Source organism: Protopterus annectens, chromosome 3.part1 (assembly GCF_019279795.1).
Source record: "Protopterus annectens isolate FY-2018-M chromosome 3.part1, PAN1.0, whole genome shotgun sequence".
Lineage (NCBI taxonomy): Eukaryota > Metazoa > Chordata > Ceratodontiformes > Protopteridae > Protopterus > Protopterus annectens.
Window position 1 is genome coordinate 1,126,299,855 of NC_056732.1, and position 19,744 is coordinate 1,126,319,598.

General features: G+C 41.3%; 1 protein-coding gene across 1 annotated transcript in view; it reads left to right on the forward strand.

Annotated features, from left to right (window-relative positions):
* The window catches only part of LOC122797757 (transient receptor potential cation channel subfamily A member 1-like), a 1,751,748-nt gene that overhangs the window by 1,672,295 nt on the left and 59,709 nt on the right, over positions 1–19,744 (forward strand). Inside the window, exon 27 of the mRNA XM_044066281.1 lies at positions 730–839. Within this exon, the coding sequence (XP_043922216.1) occupies positions 730–839 (110 nt within the window). The remainder of the gene's footprint in view (positions 1–729; positions 840–19,744) is intronic.

Sequence of the window (19,744 nt, forward strand, 5' to 3'; positions counted from 1 at the left end):
GACAAATTATGGGCTCAGTGCCAAGTCAAAGTTAAAATCGTAAAAGTGCACCTCCCCTTTGGAAAAGACTCTCCACAGTCTGAGATATGGGTGACTGACGGCTTTCAGAAAGTACGGGCATACCATGGCATATTCCATGATACAGCTGCCCTGGCACCATCAGCATGAAGTAATGCCTCGTTTCAGGAAGTTTTCTTTTTTTGTTGCCTCTTATTTGTCTGTCTGTCTCTCTCAATAGCCCCCCCATCCGCAGTTCTTCAAATGTTTTTGTAGCTGTTGTGAAGTGCACAACCAAGAATGTAGAAACAAATCCTGGTTTGCAATTTGGTTGCGATAATGCGTAAGTACTGAAATACCTTCTTTTAGCTTCAACTATCCCCCTTTAAATCTCAGAACAACACAGTCCTTCCCTTTTAGAATTCAACTAGCTGGATAAATACTTCTCAGTTTCTTTATCTATATCATCTGTACTTTGATGAACTAACTGATTTCTGTTTACTTGTGATGATTTTCAGTACTTTCAAAATGCCTCTAGATTATATAGCTTTAATGAATGAACTACTGTTTCTAACATTTTCATAAGATTTATTTCTTTTATGAAGGTCTATATAGTTATCTGGATATATCGTTGTATCAGCATATCTGCTATATCAGACACACAGTGTTGTAAAAGTTCAAATATCTGTTTGTTTTCTAAAAGTTCTAATATGTGTTTGTTTTCTGTTACAGCAATATTTTCTCCATTTATTGGTGTCAACATGTTCCAACAATTCTTTTTCTTCTTCCTCTGGAAGCAGTTCATCAGCTTTAGAACTAGAAGTTCAAAAACAGAAATACAGGTATAGTTATATTCACTTTCTAAACATAATACATTACTGTCACTGGAACAGTAAATATGAAACATTGATTTCTGATAAAAAGCAAAGTTCTTTTACAATGATATCATAAGCACATAAGTCATATGGAAAGTCATTATTCTGTCTCTAATCCTTTATGCGTAATGATTTCTCTCACATTGGGAACTTAACACGTTGCATGTACAACTCTTCTCTAAAAGATTTTTTGTCTAACAGTGGTTCAGAATTAGGGTAGTGGTGCTGCGGTAGTGTTGTCTTCTCACATTAAGACACTGACTGGTTCGGCTCTCAGCTAGAGCGTCTTCTGCGTGGAGACATGCATGAATGGGTGTACCTTCGTTGATGGTTGTGCGTTAGGGCTGGCAACTCAGCACATAAAAATAAACTGCCAATCATTAGCAGTCCGGAGTTCCGCTGTGGCAACCCCTAACCGGGAAAAGCCGAAAGGCACAACAAAGTGGTTCAGAATTACATTTTAACATGCTGCCACCTGAGTTCAAGATTAAATGGACTCATATGTATCTTATCAAGATGTCTACAGTACTGTAGATGGGTCTATATCAGCACATTGAAGTATTAAAACTTTGAATGTTCTGATATCGAACACTATTCAGCGAACACTAAGAATAGCGAAGCTGCAGAACAGCAAATTCTTTTCTCGGGAAATAATTCGGTTGGCCATTTCTGTGGCTTCGCTATTCTTAGCACTGTGGTGGAAAGTTACAGATAGGGTTCAGGTAAGTGTGTGATTGTTTGTACAGTAGGTTAAGGGGTGGGTTAAGTGTGTTAGGGTTAGGGCACGGGTTAGGCGTGTGTGTAATAGTGACAGACTTTAGGGTTGGGGTGGTTTAAGTGAGTTAGGGTTAGGGTGCGGGTTAGGTGAATGTGCGATAGTAATGGACCTTAGGGTTAGGGTTTGGGTTAAGGTAAGTGGGTAGATAGTAGAGTATGTTTAGTTTAGTGTACCGTTAGATGTAGGAATTTAAGTGTATGTGTGTAGTTGCTGTTTGTTTGATGTGCTTGTGTTGTGTGTATGTGTTTCGGAGCAGTAAATTTTTTCCATGGGAAAAAATTCACTGTTCTGAATGTTCAATATTTTTATGTTTAGATGTTTTGGGGCTGATAAAATAGTGTTCGCTATTTTCATCTTTCGATAATGTGATATAAATGCCTTTAGATATCTGTGTATCTTATCAAGATCTTTTTTGCTTGTCTGTGTAAATTGGGGCTTTTCATCACAGGCCTCTCCAGAAAATGGGCTCTTGAGAACCAATTGAATTTTCCTGGTAGACAAATGATAATAAATAAAATCAAATCAAAACTTACCTTGGGAGAGATGCACATCTCATTATGTCTGTGTTCAGTATACTTTTTATAGTACAAAATGTAATTAATCTTTAAAAAAAAAATGACTGCTGCAAAGAATTCTGTTACAATAATTAGATGGTTGTGGTGATTTTCTTTGACTTATATGAACTTTTTTCATATCTACTTTTTGTGATCTCTGCTGTCCACCATATGCCATGTTTTAGTGTCTGTCTTCAATTTTCAGAGGAAGGTAAAGACAAGAACTATTTTCTTATTGGTTCTTTGACTTTGCCACTCAGGTTAGCAGTGGATGGCAGTGTTGAACATAGTGCTATGAAGCACTGTACTCGCATATGTGGGCACTTTCACTTCCAAATTCTCTCTTTGGAACCTTTGTTAATTTCAACCCCCTCTCCCAGTTTTATCTTTATAAACCACAGAGGTAAGAAGCTATACATCTTTGCACATCAAAGCTGGTCTACTTGCCAGTCTAGACTATCGACTTATTGTTGGTGCCAAGCCAAATTTTGTCTGTCCAGACTTATTCCATTCATCTGCAACCCTTTTTCCCATTTTTACACATGGGGTTGGGGTGTCACTTGAATAGTGACAATCAGCTAGTACCAAGGTTCGCACCACTGAGTGGTTAGCCCTCCAGTGGCTGTTCTTCAGTACTACATACACACATGCACACTCACACTTATGTCCAATTTAGTGTCAAATTCACCTACTGCATGTCTTTGGAATGTGGGAGGAAACCAGACCACACAGAGGAAACCTATACCAACACAGTCAGAACATGTAGACTCCACACAGAAGACACCCTAGCTGAGAACTGAACTAGAAATTGTCTTGCTGTGAGTTATTATTATACTCTAAATCAACACCTTAGCTAAGTATCACAATGCTTGTCTCAGTAGGTGCACAAAAAAAAGCCCTGGTTTTGTGGTAAGAAGAATTTTGCTTTTTGTGTGTAGATATAGACTATTTATTTAGATAGTGCTCCAGTCAATCAACTTCAACCTCATAGGTGCTATTTCTCCCTTTATCCCACATTGGTAAGCATTTGGAACCAAGAAATTGCATTCTCCAACTGTCTCTGTAGCCAGCTTAGTTGAAATGGGCATCCTAAAACACTGTAAGAATTGTTTCTTGTTTATTGATATACTTCTACTACTTAAATGAACTAACACAGTGAGTGATGCAGTTCTATTTATGTTATTGGAGGCAAAGCTCTCACATGATACCAGTACAACTAACAGGCAGGTTTTTAATACCACAAAACATAACAATAAACCAATAACACACTGCTCACACCAAACATATGGACTAACATAAGATGAATCTCTAAGAAGTAACCTCCCTAAATCACAAATGCCTCCTAAATGTAGCCTAAGAAACAAGGAACCTAAGAAGCCTCACAAACACACACAACACAGGCAGCACACACCATGAATTACACATCTAGGAGTTACATTGATCATTTCAAAAGCCCATAAAGCAAAATCCACACCATCCAGTATCATAGTCATATAAGCCTCCATAGTGAGACACACCAATGCACCACTCACCAGACGTGCAAGTAGAGGGTCATGGTTAGCTGCCTATCAAGTACCAGAATTGGTCACATCACAAAAGAAGCTGTACTGGTGCCACTCAGTAATCTGGTGCCCATTGACATGAGTAAAAAAAAAAAAAAGTCCCATTCTTCCATTGAGCATTCTTCCCTTCTCTACTAAGGAGGAGCACCATGCCTTATGTGTCCTGCCCTCATATCTAAGTGTGGTGTAAAGATACCAAAGAAAAAAAAAATTGAGCCCAACATACTTTGGGCCTGCAGTTGCCTCCCCCCTTTAGCCCACCTAGCTATGCTTCTAAATGTCACACAGTCATAGTGCATGTGACTGTAAATTAATTGAGACATACCTCCCTAAACTATATGAAAAGAGACATGATGGAGCTCTTGAAATGTGTGTCCGAGGCAGGTATGTACCTAACCTTGACAACATTCTACGATCATCAAGAATGATGCTGCAATGTGAGCAAAAGGTTATTTACTTCCTGAATTAGCTTAGCTTCTGATGTCATTCAAAGGGGATACAATATATATCTGCCTGGGTAGATAGCCCTAACTGCTTCAGCAAAGATGATGTGTACCTATGCTCCCAAGGATTTGTATATTGGCAAAATCTTTGTCCATTCCCATAGTGCCTTTTTAGACAGCATCAGTCTTCTAAAGATTTCAACATAACAAAACAAAACAAAATCTGGATACTATAAAGGTATTGTTGCTCAATGCTGTGAGCTTTAACAGAAAACATTGCTCCCAACAAGCACTACTTACCCTGGAAAACATCAGTATATGCATCACCACAGAAAACTAGTTTAAGACTAATGTGAGCACTCCATCAGTGCAGGGATTCAATGTCCACCGCACATTCAGGTCCACTGTATTAGAGGAATGTACTAAACATGTCAGTGTCTCCATACTCTTAAAGATTCCATCTCCAGACTCTTTTGACAAGATATCAACCTAGAACTTCTCCATATCCAACTTACAATTAATGTCTTTTTTCATATCATAGTTAACTATAGTACCATCTTCTATGCCTTCCTCAATCTATACCTCCTACCTAACTAGTATGGAGTCCATATGCAATAAGCAAAACTCCATTCTGTTGGGAGACTACAATTACCCCCTCCATTAACCGACAGACTTATACATCTTCTATTATGTATGCCCCAACATTTCTGGGCTTCATCAATATAAACTCTTTGAACCAGTAAGCCCACACCTCAACCCAAGGTTGTAAAATCCAGGACCTGGTCCTTACCAATATGAGACAATTTTGCTCTTTTCCAATTGTCTCTTCCTCCCTGAACAAGTCAGACCACAAATCAGTCACATTCAGAATAACGCTGAAGCTGGAAGCATTCTTTAATTCCTCAGTTTTCAGGAATTATGCTAAGAATAATCTAAAACTGAGTGATGACCTGAATAAAATTTAAAATCTCTTTCCAAGCTGGTGACCCTCTACTTATGGTGTATTCTTTGCTGACAAATACTGTGCACTTGTAAATACTAACTCTTCCTTCAATTCTGCTACAAGGTTGTGTAGCACAAATTCTTAGATTACTGGTGTAAATATTGATGATGGTAGAACTGTGAGGATTGTTGTGCTCTTCTACAGATTTCCTTCTTTGTCCAGAATTGAGTAGGAAAACTTGTGATTTTATGTGATCTTAAAGTACATTTTACTAACTGGGAAGACAATGTTTTTGGTAGTGACTTCGCTTATTTGGTGGTAAAAATCAGGGAAGAACTTGGCTATGGTCAGCTGGTTAATTATCCAACAGGGAAAGATAAAATTCTTGATGTGGCTTGGATTGATGTCAGTTTAGAATACAGCTTTTGCAGACGTGAATTTGAATTATATCCATCAAACCATTTGTGTACTTGTTGGGAGGTTACTAAAGCCAATAGTGAAGCCAAGTGTAAGAGATAATTTACCAGTATTAAAATATTATCAATTAGCTATTGATAGTGAACTAAGGAAATGGAAGTGGCAGGAAGGTATGAAAGAAAAAAAAGATACTCCAGCTTGTTCAAATATTTTTTATGAAGTGATTTACAACTGTATTGAGCATACTACTCCCAGTAGTAGAAAATGTATTAAGAAATATGCAAAGTTGGTCTGGAAAAAATAAGGCTAGTTGGCAGAGTTGTAAAAGTATACATAGCATTGCTAATACAGCTAAAATTGTGGGATAAATTTAAATTTTAGGAGACAATTGATATTCACTAATAGAAATTATGATCTTAGGTTGGCAAACTTTACTGCTGACAACAAAAATCCCTTTATGAGTAGTTAAAGAGTTACAGGACGGATTCCAACTTGAATATTAGTGTTATAAGGGTAGAGCTCTGGTTATTAATCAGACAGAAATAGCTTGCAAATAATCAGACAGGTTTGTTCACTAACAGATTTTCAGCCTTATAAAGTAATTGCCCCACGTTGTCTATACTTAATGCAAATAATGATAGAAACATGTTCTAATTTATCAGTGGATGTGATTGAGAAGTCATTATGTGCCATAAGGTTACATTCTGCTTCTAGGTCTAATGACTTTTAGATCAAGTTCATTTTTAACAGTTTCTTTTTGTTATAATTATGCCTTCATCTTGAAAAGTGGGCTTTCTTATTCTAAAATGCACAGTTTTTACTTTAGTCGCTTCAGTGGACCTATACTTATTAAGTTTAATAAATTTATGTTTCTGTTACTGTATGTTGAACAACTGTCTAATTACGTCTTGATTCTTTGTCATCCAACCTCACCTTTTTCTGCAGCATTAGTGGGATGAAACAGTTTATAATGGGTTGGCATGTTTTTTTTTTTTTAAACCTGCAGCAGATTTTATTACAAAGTGAGCAGAATGCAGAACAACCAGTTATTCAGTCAGGCAATAAATCAATAAACAGTTATACTCAAGTGAAAGTTAACCATAGTAAGATGGAACATGATAACAGTCTTATCAAATTGTATTGTGCTTGCCATACAATATAATAAAACAGATGAAAAACTATTAAATCACTGTCTACATGGATTGATTAATCACTTTTAGGGAGAAAACTGTGGATCTGTCAGTTACCTCAATGAGAAACTTACTGTACGTTAAGTCTGTATGTTATACTGCAAGGAATTAGTGGTGGAAAGAAATTTTTTGGAATAAATTGTGCATCTAGGAAGATGATGCTGCAGTAAAGTGATCATTCCTTAGCAGATGATTATTTACTACAGTATGATACATGTTTACTACGATGTGACACCTATGTTATGACCCTGTATGCGAAATACATTAAACTTTATTAGGGATTTATTTGTATAGCAATGGACTGCTGCAATTATGTTCAAAAAATCAGGAAAAATTATCTTGTTATGCTTTAAGACACCTTTACATGGTTATATCAAACACCTTACAGGAAAAAATAAAGGTTGCAGTCTTAATTACAACATAATGAATATGTTATTTTAGAGAAATAGGAGTCTCACTTTCACAAAAAAAGAAAAAGAACGCGCGCGCACACACACACACACACACACACACACACACACACACACACACACACACACACACACACTGTGAGCATTGCAGTAGCATACCGCATGCTATGCACCCAGCCCTGACATGTAATGTAATGGCATCTGCTGATGCTGTAAAGGAATCATTATCTAAGCCTTTTAGAACTATAAGGATTATGTGTTAGCAAAAATCAGAATTAAATATCGCAGCACACAATATCCCACTTTTAACTGAGTTGCCATTAGACAAAGGGTCCAAATTCCAGAACAGCAAACCACTCCACAAACAAAAATGATTGAGTGAGTGGTGACTCCAAAGTAGGACACACAGATTACTCACTAGGCTGGTAAAAAGAACAGAATGACAAGAAGTTGTCTTTCAGGTGCTAGGATATCAGACATCTCAAGGGCCCCTAGGATACTTGCAACAGGTAAATATGGTACTTGAGTATGTGGGAGCAAATGACTTGGGACAAAAAAATGTAAGGGAGATACAGTGAGAGATGTAGGCTCTCCATACATGCCAGAAAATGCAGGAAAGACCATAATACTGAGTGTAGTCCTCCCTTCTCCATCAATGATACTTAAGTACAGAGAAAAGATGATTGGCTTCAACAGTTGGTTGAAAGATTGGTGTTATTTTAGGGGGAGCCAGTATTTGCCAGAGGAAGTGTAGTTGGCTGTACAGTACCCAGTGCCAATCCCACTAACTTGCACCTCAAACCCTAAGCTAAAATTTGGAGGATGCTTCCTGCAGACAGTACCTAACCCATAGCTTCTGCACCCCCTCCCCCAAGCTCTTCAAGTGAAGAGCAAAAAAATAAATAAAATAAAATAATACTAATAAAAAAAATAAAATCATTTCCTTCTACTGGCACACCAATCAGGTAGCCAAATACATTGCACATCCCTCCCTCCTGTCCCATTGCTGTGCCCTGACCAAAACCCTCATTCCTTTTCTTACATTTTAATAAAAACAAAAAGAACAAGAATGGAAAAGATCATATCTCCTTTTTTATCAGTAGCAATTTACTTGCTGCAGTTTATACACAGCACAGAGTGCTGCAGCACTCAGGTTTTAGATAAAAAAGCTTTTTTTTCATTTAAACTGTACCAAATACAGAGTGCTACAAAATCTTGCTACAAATGCAATAAGCAGTTGCTAAAGTTTATATGCTGCATGTAGAGTTACAGCACTCGGGCTTTAGTTTTATTTATTTATTTATTTATTTATTTTTTACATATAAACTGTAGCAAACAGTTTATACCACACACAGAGTGCTAGAGTGTTCAAATTTGACCAGAAATGCAATAGCAGCTTTTAAAGAGAGAAAGGAGAAAACGTTAATGATTAGATTAATTAATGAGTGAATTAATTAATGATCAGATGTAATAATTTGATGATTAGGGCAGGTGTTCTCATGGACCAATGGGAGCAATGAAGTGTCAGCATATGATCTTCCATCTACAAATGCTCCTTCTCAGTCTCCTGCTGCCATTCCATCAGTTTCAGAGCCACAACATACTTTAATAGATGTGAATAATCAAAACACAGTAAAAGCATACATAGAGTATCATATAAGATCAATACATTTACTGTTTTCTCATGGTTTAATCATTCTTTCTGTAAAAAGAGTCAGTCTTGTTCTGCTTCTTATTCTTATTACAAAGGTAAGTGGAGAAAGCCCTCTCAATGTTGGCTACACCACGCAGCATACCCGGGCATTTTTCCACAGCAAATTACTTCATCTGCATTATCAGATGCCTGACATCCTCTTCTTTTGGAATTTCTGCAATTTCTGTATCATCCTCACTTGTTTCTTCCACTTTAATGGCTTCATGCACTTTTATGCTGGTCTGTACTTCAGTCAATATCGCTTGGAAAATTGCTTCTGGGTCAAGTCCATTACATGTTGCCACCTCATCATCCATTGCAACAAAACCTTCAAAATCTACTCCTTCGAATTCTGCTATGGGAGCTAGACTGTCTGATGGAGCTAAAACGTTGTGCTCCTGGGTTATAACAAATCCAGCTTTCTTTAAACACTTCTGTATCTTTTCTGGTTGAACTTTATTCCAAGCAGAACTGATCCAGAGGACAGCATCCAGAGCATTAACTGATGCAGCGGATGAAGTTGCTTCCACAGGCAGACCACAGGTTTGTGTTTTAGTAATGACCCACTGCAGGAGCTGGGCTCAGTAGTGCATTTTAAATGTTTTGATGATGCCTTGGTCAAGAGGTTGGATTTTTGAGGTTGTGTTTGGAGGCAGAAATTTCAGTGTCACGTTTGTGAGATGATTCACTTGCGGGTGGCTAGGACAGTTGTCTACTGTCAGTAGAATAGACCATTTCTTCTTCTTCATTTCCAGTCGATACCCCTTACCCACTCCTCAACTAAGACACCAATCATCCATGAGCATTTGTTTGGTCTCCAAGTGACATGGAGGTCTTTGGGCTTCAGGTTCTTGAATGTGCATGGTTTTGTCAATTTACCAATCACCAAGGGGTTTAGTTTCTCTCCGGTTAAGCTAGCACAAAGCAGAACAGTGAAATGTTCTTTTAAAAGTTTTCTTCCCTTACATTTTTCACTCTTCATGATGAGGCTCCTATCAGCCATTGCCTTGAAAAAGAGTCTGCACTCATCAGCATTAAAGATGTCATCATTTGTCCTGGAACTTTTTGATGAACTCTTCCACAACTTCTACTGGAACTTCATTGCATTCACCACCAAGACTTTCTGGGAGACCTCATGTCACAGTTTAAATTTCTTGAGCCAACCACTTGATGCTTGGCAATCTGCCACCACAAATTCCTGTGTGAATATTTTAGCAACTTCTTGGATCATCGGCCTGGTGATTTGGTCTTTAACTGCCCTCATTTGTTTGAAGCAGCTTAATGTGGCTTTATTGATTTCACTGAGGGAAGTTTTTCTCTTTTTCCACTGTAGGACACCACTTTCCTTACCATTTCTCTCCAAGTACTCATATTTACATTTTTGGATGTTGCTAACTGTGGTCTTGCAAACACCAAAATGGTTTGCCATCTTTCTTTGGCTGCTGCTTTTCAGAAAATGTAGAAGATCAACCTTTCTTTCAATATCGGCTCTTTGAGTTCATTTCTTTGGGCCATCACGTCTTGATTAACTGTAAAATATTTCAGTAACTGTAGGATGTACCTACAATTCAGACCAGTCCTTTACAATGAAAAAATCTTCAGCAGCACATGATAAACAATACGGCGTTAGCCCTAACCCAACACGAGGTAATAATAAAACATGAAAAATTACCTTATACTAAAGGAAAAATAATACAACTAAGGGGCAAAGCCCACACCTTCTGTCACTTGGTGTAATGTGGACTCAACTGGTCAAGTTATAGAGGTAAATTAATATTGTGTGTCACAGTCCAAGTGGTCAAGATACAACTTACAGAGGTGGTCAATATAGAGAAGTCAGTCTTCCACTTAGTACATGTGATGCATGTCTGGTCTATGAAAATTAGGTCAACTTAAGGAGGTGGTCAATGTAGGGTGTGGTCAACTATGGAGGTTCTACTGTATATTCTTTTAGCGTCTCATTATTTATTAAGCCTGATGAAGTAATGTGCAAAATTCTTGTACTTTATATCGATTTGTTTATTTTGTTGCATTTGTGTAGTGAGTATACTAAACATTTTAACACTGATTCTCATGGGTCCATTGGACTTTCTTATTTTATTTTTGCTTAAAGCTTTTAAAAGCAAGTTTTGCAACAAAAGACCAATTGAGATGATGGATGGGCAAATCCCGACTGTGCTCTTTAACACTTTGCACCTGCAGTAGTAGCCCCTTTCACCTCACCCTAGCTGTGCTACTATTTGCAAGCATAGAACAAGATGCTTGGCAGTAATACTTGTTTGGCAAAGGATAATATGCACCTCTAGACCAAATGCTTCCACATACTATTTAAAGCATTTCATTCCCAGAGAGTGCCTTTTTAAGGCAAAGTTCATTTAACGTACATTCCAACATAGGAAATACGTCATTATCAAAACAGGATCAAATTAAGGTGACTAACAAGTGGTCCAGCCTTTAGATACTCCGATATTTGTAAGTCATTTCTCTATGGGAAATAAGTAAACACTCGTTTAAAAGTCCAGAAAGCTTTTCCTCCATACCTGGGTTTAGTACCTACCTTGTTCCATGCCTTCAGACCCAATGTCAACTGTGGTAGCTTAACTATATTTGTCATAGACCATATCATACCTCTCAACCATACCGAATTACTCATTTTTACCATGTTTTGGGGTCCAAATGAAGGGGTGCCACGATTCCCAAGTGGCACCCCTTCATTTCCAATTTTTTTCTTTTGGTTTTCTTAGTTTTTTTCAAATATCGCGCTGTCGGAGCTGATATCATAACGTGCAAGATGACGTCAGCTCCCTCAGGGATGTCAACCAGTCGGAATTGAGCTCCTTCAGCTCACATTATCATTTCCAACTGCAAATGCGAGTGGGAAACTGAAAATTCATTTGGATTACTTTTATTTAGGGCCGGAATCCAGTATTATCGTTGGGGAAGCAGCAGCTTGTTTTGCATGTATTTATTAGCAGCGAGCAGGACTCATTTGGATTAAGCAGCAGCTCATTTTGCATCTATTAGCAGCGAGCAGGAAACAAGAACACATTTGGATTACTTTTATTTATTATCATTGAAGCAGCAGCTCATTGTATTTGGATTTATTTGGTGGTCGTCATATTTATGGGGAAGCAGCAGTTCGGGATCACTTGTGCATCAAGTAGTAAGCGCACATCACAGTGTGCGTGTGTGTGTGTGTGTGTGTGTGTGCGTGTGTGTGTGTGTGTGTGTGTGTGTGTGTGTGTGATTGGTATGTGCACTTTTGTTGAATTCTGAAGGACTGTGGCCCTTTACACTGCAGACATAATATTACAGCTTTTTTAATGTCTGAAACTGTTGATTGTTGATTTCAGTGTTTTTTTTTTTGAGGCTGAGCTACTTAGAGTAAAAGGAAAAGGAGAAAAAATAACGCTGTTATTTTTAAAGTTTTTTCTGTAATACTTTTTTTTACATTTCTCTAAGTGTGGATTATCCTGAAGGTAGTATATGTAGACATTAGGATGCAAAGGCAGAGCTCTTAAACTGATGTATTTTAGATTCCTAGGCTGCTAGATTTGTCAACACCTTGGGCAGGATTCATGAAGGCTTGCACGGAGTGTAGGAGACGTGTAACACTCCATGCAAGCCTCGCGATCCAGGAACAGCCCGAAACTCCGTGTAAGAGACCAGCTAAAATGTCTCTTACATGGACTGGGCGTGGATATGCTAAATACCTCACTTGCAGCCGAAAGGCATGCAAATGAGGTAGAGTAGCGATCCACGAAACAGAAAGCAGCCCGTGTAAGAGCCGTTTTAGCTGCAGAAATGTACTCAGTTAACAACTGAGTACGTTTCTGCAAAAATCACAATGGAGCCATGCCAGCTCCAAATAAAGGGTGCATATGTGTCAGGCAGCATGCCAATGGCCAAATATGTGGCCATTGGCAAGGTACCCCGATGCAAATATTAAAAAAATATAATTTTTTTTTCGGCGATCGCCGATGTTTAAACGCAGCGCAGCCCTGCACAAATGGGCTGCACTGTATAAAACATAAAAATGAAGGTTATAAACCCACAAATGTGGGTTTTATGCAATACATGGAATGACAATGCAGGGACCAGCAGACCAAAAACAACATGGCCACCGTGTAGTGGTTGCTAAGGGGGGAAGCTGAGTCTAAGACATGTAACTAAGCATTAGTAGGCAATCTGATGTAAATGAGGGTTAGGATACTGGATCCCACAGTCACATAGAAAATGAGCACATTCTGAGTAGTGTAAGAGATACATAAGGGGGAGGAATAGAGTAGGAGATAGGTGACATCACAGGGGGGAATGGTAGAAAGAAATGCTGTTCATTGGAGGTCAGTGTTACATGACAGATGACAGACACAGATCATGGAAAGAGGAGTGCCACAAGATAAGCATGGGAAAGTCAAGAAATGGAAGGTGTACACTGTTACTTACACCAAAGTTTCTTGCTGGGCGTGCATGCACACGTGTGCGCACCATGAGGCGCAAGTAGGACAGTGTGCGTGTGTGTAAGGCAGACTGAGCATGTGGGAGCGTTTTGGTAGATTTGTAACACTGTTTGCGCTGGTGTGAACATGTTTTAACCCGAATAGGCAGATCCTGAACTGTGTAAGCATGTGTGCGCACGTGTAAGCCTCTGGGAGCGTGTTTCTGCTGGTATGCACGCTGCTCCCCCCTGAGGAAACAGAAAGGAAAAAGGAAGCAACAGAATTAGTAGGAAGCTAGCAGGGAATACTGCTGGAGCTAGCAGGTGAAAACAATTAGAAGCAGGCAATTACACAGACAGAATACTAGCCCAGCCCAGCACTTAATACTCTGCAAACAGCAGTGCAGGATGTTTCTCTTAAGAGACACTGCAGGACAGGAGTAAGCTATTAGAAGTGAAAACTGAAAAAGCTGAACTCAGAGCAGAAATGCTAGGGGCTGCCATAGCTGTCATAATGAGACATAGGTGACTTGCTGAGGGTGGTGACAATGCAGATGGTGCCAGACAACCCACAGTGAGGAGACGGAGAAGAGTGTACAGGCCCAGGGTCACCTACCATGGGTTACATGAGCTGGAGATAGTAGAGCACTATAGAGTGGACAGAGACCTCCTGCAGCAAATTGTCGAGCTGTGCAGGCCACACCTCACACAGAACCAACAGAGGGGAACCCATCCCAGTGGAAACCAAGGTATGTGTTGGCCTAAGAATACTAGCAACAGGTACCTTCCAGAGACCAACTGGTGATATGATGGGGATATCACAGGCATCAGCCTCCAGGGTACTGCACCAGTTCCTGGATGCCATGTCAGCACATGTCGGTGATCATGTATATTTCCCCAATGCCCGTGAGGTATTGGCCAGCAATATGCGTCTCTTCCAGCAAATAGTGGAATACCCTGAGGTAGTGGGTGCAATAGACTGCATGCACATATGCATCAAAGCACCAGCCGGTGAGTGGGGTAGGGCCTACATTAACCACAAGGGCTTCCCCTCCATCAACTGCCAGGTCATATGTGATGCCCGGGGCATAATAATGAATGTGTGTGCTGGCTGCCCTGGGAGCTACCATGATTCCCACATCTGGCATTTGACACAGCTGTACCAGACATTTGCCAATGGGGACATCTCACACGGACACCTAGTGGGGGATGCAGGTTATGCACTGGTGCCGTGGCTGATGACACCCATCAGAAATGCACACACACCTGAACAGGAACGCCATAATGAGGCACACGCACAAACACGTAATGTAATAGAGCATGTGTTTGGGCTGCTCAAGTCACAGTTCCGGTGTCTGGACACATCTGGTGGAGCCTTGCAGTACTCACCAACTACATGTACCCAAATTGTCATGGTATGTGCTATGCTACATAATATGATCTTGCGAAAACAGCTGCAGCAGGACCAGCATAGGGCCAGGCCAAACAGCCCCCCACCATTGCCAAGGCCATCACAGGCAGAGCGTGACTCGGAGGAGGAACAACCTGAGCCTGCCCCAATAGGCAGAAGGAGGCGTGCCCAATATGCCCTGGCCTTGGCAAAGAGGCAACGCATAGCACATACACCTGGCTCAGTAGGAACCCTGAAAATGATACCCCTCCCTGACTCACTCAAATAATAACAGGGATGCCTTAAATGACATGACCTGCTAACAAACATGTACAGGGAGTGTAATATGTGCATCTGACAGAGGCAGCCCTGCAGCACCACCTGAGGCATGAATGCCATGTGTTAAGTAATGTAACACCATGTACTATATGCACACTTGAGGACCCTGACTAACATCCACCCTCACCAAGCATGAAGCCACAATATGACGATGGGATGATCAATTGCAATAATTGGCTGAAGTAATGCAGTTAGTCAAAGGGGAGCCAATGTGTTTCAGCCTGGGAAGACATGCTGAGCATGACATGATGCACCACCTGCTAGGGGTGGCATGCACCTATCAGTCCAGGCCCCATGGATACTGGCAAAGGCTGTCAGTACCCACAGCGTGCCCTAAATAGGTAAGTCTCAAAACACAAACCCACCTTCATAGGTACCACAAGGGATAGGAACCTAGAATTAATGCTACCCAATGCCAGAAGTCTAAACAGCAAGATGTGTGCAGTGTAAACACACACAGTATGGAGAATGTTGATATCAGTCCTGTAATAGAAAACTGGGTCAAGGCTCACATCAGCACCCTAACACTGCCAGGTTACACCTCATACTGTGCTGTACAGCCTCAAAACATGGAACAAGCTACAAAAGGAGGGTGACTAGCAATAATTGTCAAGGATAACCACACCCCCATGTTGGTACCACAACAAGAAGCAGCATGGATTAGCCATGCTCAAGTACCAGTGGCTAAAACCGCCTCCCAGTATATAGCCTGCTGCAGACTACTGTCCTAATACCAGGAACTGCACCTGGCCTATGTCAGAATACATGAATATATCAAGCCCCCCAAACCACATTATATTGGATGACTGAAAATACCCAGACATACACTGGGAGCATTATACTAGCACCAACACAGTAGGAGAAAAGTTCCTAGAATCCATAAACCAAAATGCCCAGGAACAACGTACCACTCCCACAAGAGGGGTAAGCATACTGGATGTGATAATCAGCAACATGTGTACTGGATGGCAAGATGAGAAGTGTATCCCTCACTGGTAAGACCAGACCATAGAGTAATCACACCGGATATACACATCCTGACCACAGTCCCTGGCCAGAAAACCACAGTGAAAAACATGTGTAAAGCATAAGTTGCACCCCTCCAAACTGATGTGGAATCCACTAAAGGCCCTGTGCAGGTGCAGAATATGGGACATATCGCAGAACCTGTTATACAGGCATTCCATGAACACAGCCAGGAATGCTTGGATTATGCAATCATGAATAACAACAATACACAATGCCATACACGCAGGCATCTGGCATGCTGGACTCCAGCCATTACCAAACCATGCAAGAGAATGAGGAAGCTACTACATGATAGAGCAAACATAAAAAGGGAAGTAATCACTGATCAGTAGTATGGCAATAAAATATGTCCACACATACAATCCACTAAGGCCAGCTACAACAAGTAGAATGTGTGAATCCTGAGGCAATGTTACACCTGCCCCAAGTACACAGACAACCCTCAACTCCCCCCAATAAATACAAATATATGTGAGAGATGCAACCATTTATCCAAACCGGAGGCTGAGCTCCCCCAACTCAGTACTGTCAAAACTAGTCAGGAGGAGAAGGTAACCACACACACCACAAACCCAGTCCCACATAGACCTATCACAACTGTAAACCAAACACATAAACCCAGAAAAGCATTCCCAGATGCCCTAATTACAAACACACCACACCAACAGAGGCCTCCAAAGCAGACCCCAAGCAACCACAACCTCCAAACATAGCACATGCAACACATAGTATACAAAGCTGGTGTGCCAAACAGTCACAGGCCAGAAGGAGAAACAACATGCCTGATACAGTTGTAATAGGTGTCTCTTTAGGCAGACACACTGCTGTCCCACTCACCAGACTGAACAAGGGAAAGGGTGCAGTAAGCTACCTGTAGGCTGCTACAATACGCCACATAACACAAGTACGCAGGTCACCCCAAAGCAAGCAGAAATATGATGCAGTCATTGTCCATGCTGGTGTGAATGACCCGAGATGTACCTCCCTGGACTACATGAAAAGAGACATGGATGAGCTCTCTGAGTATGTACTCCAGGCCGGTATGACACTGGCCATTTGCAGTATCCAGCCCTCACCAAGAATGATGCCACAGTACAAACACAGAATGATCAGCTTTAACGGGTGGCACAATTACAGCTGTCAGTCCAAGAGGATCTAGTGTCTGTCTGCTTGAGATGTCATGCATGAGAAGCCATGCTGCTGTTCCAGGGATGGCTTGCACCTGTTACCCCTGGGCGTCTGGATACTGGATAAGGCCTTTGCCACCACCATAGAGCCGTATGTAGGCAAGGCTGAAAAGACTAACTCACCACCCTAGAAAACATAAGTGGTAAGAAACATAAGGGTAATGCTGACCAATGCCAGATGTGTAAACTGCAATATGCATGCTCCTGAGGCACTACCCAGTATGGAGAACATCGATGTCTGTGCAGTGATAGAAACCTGCTGCAAGCCTACTGACAGCACACCAGCACTACCAGGTCATACCTCATATCATGCGTTATGGCCCCAACACCTGGACCAAAACATCAAAGGAGGGGGAGTATCCATATGCAGCACAGACACCCATACGGCCAGGTAACTGACAATGCATGAAGCAGCGGAGACCACCCATGTGCACCTAACTGTAGTCAAAACTGCTGTACAGTCTGTAGCATGCGACAGACCACACTCTCACACACAGGAACCCCACCAAGACATCCTGAAGACACTGGACAGTATGAATGTCCCACCAAATACCAATCAAGGTACTCACAAATTACCACATAGGTGGTAAACCATTATGTATGCAAGGAGTAATCAGGGACCTAGGGACACAAGTCGACAGTAACCTGTTATGTGACACTCACAATGCCAATGTGGCTAGGAAGACTGTCTATATTGGACACCGTATCATGAAAGGATGCACATCTACATCAACAGAGGTCACTGTGCCCCTGTACTGTTCTCTTATCAGACCCATAATCTAGTACAATGACTCATATGGGATGTACCTTACCTGACACCTGCAGCGGTTAGAAAGACCTCAAAGGTACCTCACCAAGAGGATAAAGGGTCTCAAATATATGTCATATGCTGCCTGGCTGTAGACACCCCAGCTGAATGCAGTCACAGACTGCCTACATAGAGGCATTGTATGTCTGTTGTACAAGGCCATGTCCAACACAGGAGTAATGGACATGCTCCACCCCAGGAAATCAAAGCCATTGGAGCTGTTAGAGTGACAGATGTCAACCTCAACACATAATGAAATAGGATGTGCTAGAGGGACAGATACATAGCCCAGAGGCTCCCCACACCCTGGAACAGGATCCCACTCCATGTTAGGCAGAGCCCCTCACTGACACCCCTCAACAGGAATATTGCCAAGTGGATGGATGATCGTAGATGTACACTGGGGGTCTTCACTGTGTCACGTCATGACAGAGGCACAGTAAAGTAAATCATAAATGGCCATAATATTCACATAGCAAGGGGCAGCGAAAGACACACACACTCTGGCTAGGCTTACTAATGCCCTAGGGTGGATAGCCTAGTATGAACCTATGAACTTATGAAGATACAAATTGTACAGGACACTAAGGATAATCACAAGGCTTAATCAACTGATGGTAGGAACCATGTTGGGAATTCACAGATATGCTCCGAATCACACAGATATTACAAACAACATACCAAACACACAAACATATTGCCAACATACAACGTGACAGGTGCAGTGCAATCCCCCCCTCCCCCACACCCAGAATGCAAAATATCTTTCCCAGCAGACTGCTGGCCCCCTGACATTGCAGATGCTGAGGTAACAGCCATCATCTACAAAGCAAAACACACAGCAGCAAAGGTATGAGATGGTGTCCTGGGCTGAGTCCAACATGGACTCCAAGAAGAATGGAATGCCAAATCACACTACTGCTCAATGTCAGCCTTACCACAGGATATGTACCCAAAGAGCAGTGTACAACAACAGTGGTCCTTCACAACAAAGGTGTTGCCTGAATGGATACTGCAAACTACCACCCCAGGAAACTGACAAGCTTGGTATGCACAGCTATGGAAAGGATCAGCATGTGCCACAGACATAAAGCTATTGGGGACCTACTGACACCGGACCCTACTGATTGTGGCTGTCGTAAGTGCAGATCCTGCCCCTAAACATGTTTGATCCATTTGAAACAGTCATTAAGGTCATCGATGAGGGCAATGTGGTCCACATAACTTAGCTGGACCGTGCAAATGCTTCCAGACAATTCCCTACGTGTTCAGTATGGATATGTTCACCAGCTTAAATATAAACCCCTATGTCAGTAGAGTTGTTGCAAACCAGACCAAGGACAGAACTGATATGGTCAGACATGCTGCATCTATGTCAGACTACAAACCAGATATAAGTGGCATCCCACAAGGCTTGGTCCTGGGACCTCCCTCGTTCCGTATATATGTCCCATAGGTACAGGCCAACATGGAAGGACTGTGACTGAACATGTATGCAGAGGAGTACAAACTGCCCACCATATCTGACCCCAGCTGACACAAGCAACCCACAAAAGGGCCACATAGAAACAGACAACTGGTGCCATAGCCATGTCAGCAAGCTAATTGCAGAAATGTGTATAGACAACCACCATGGATATACAGTAAGTGCCCACCAATTACCACACAGGTGTTAACCCATTATGTACCTA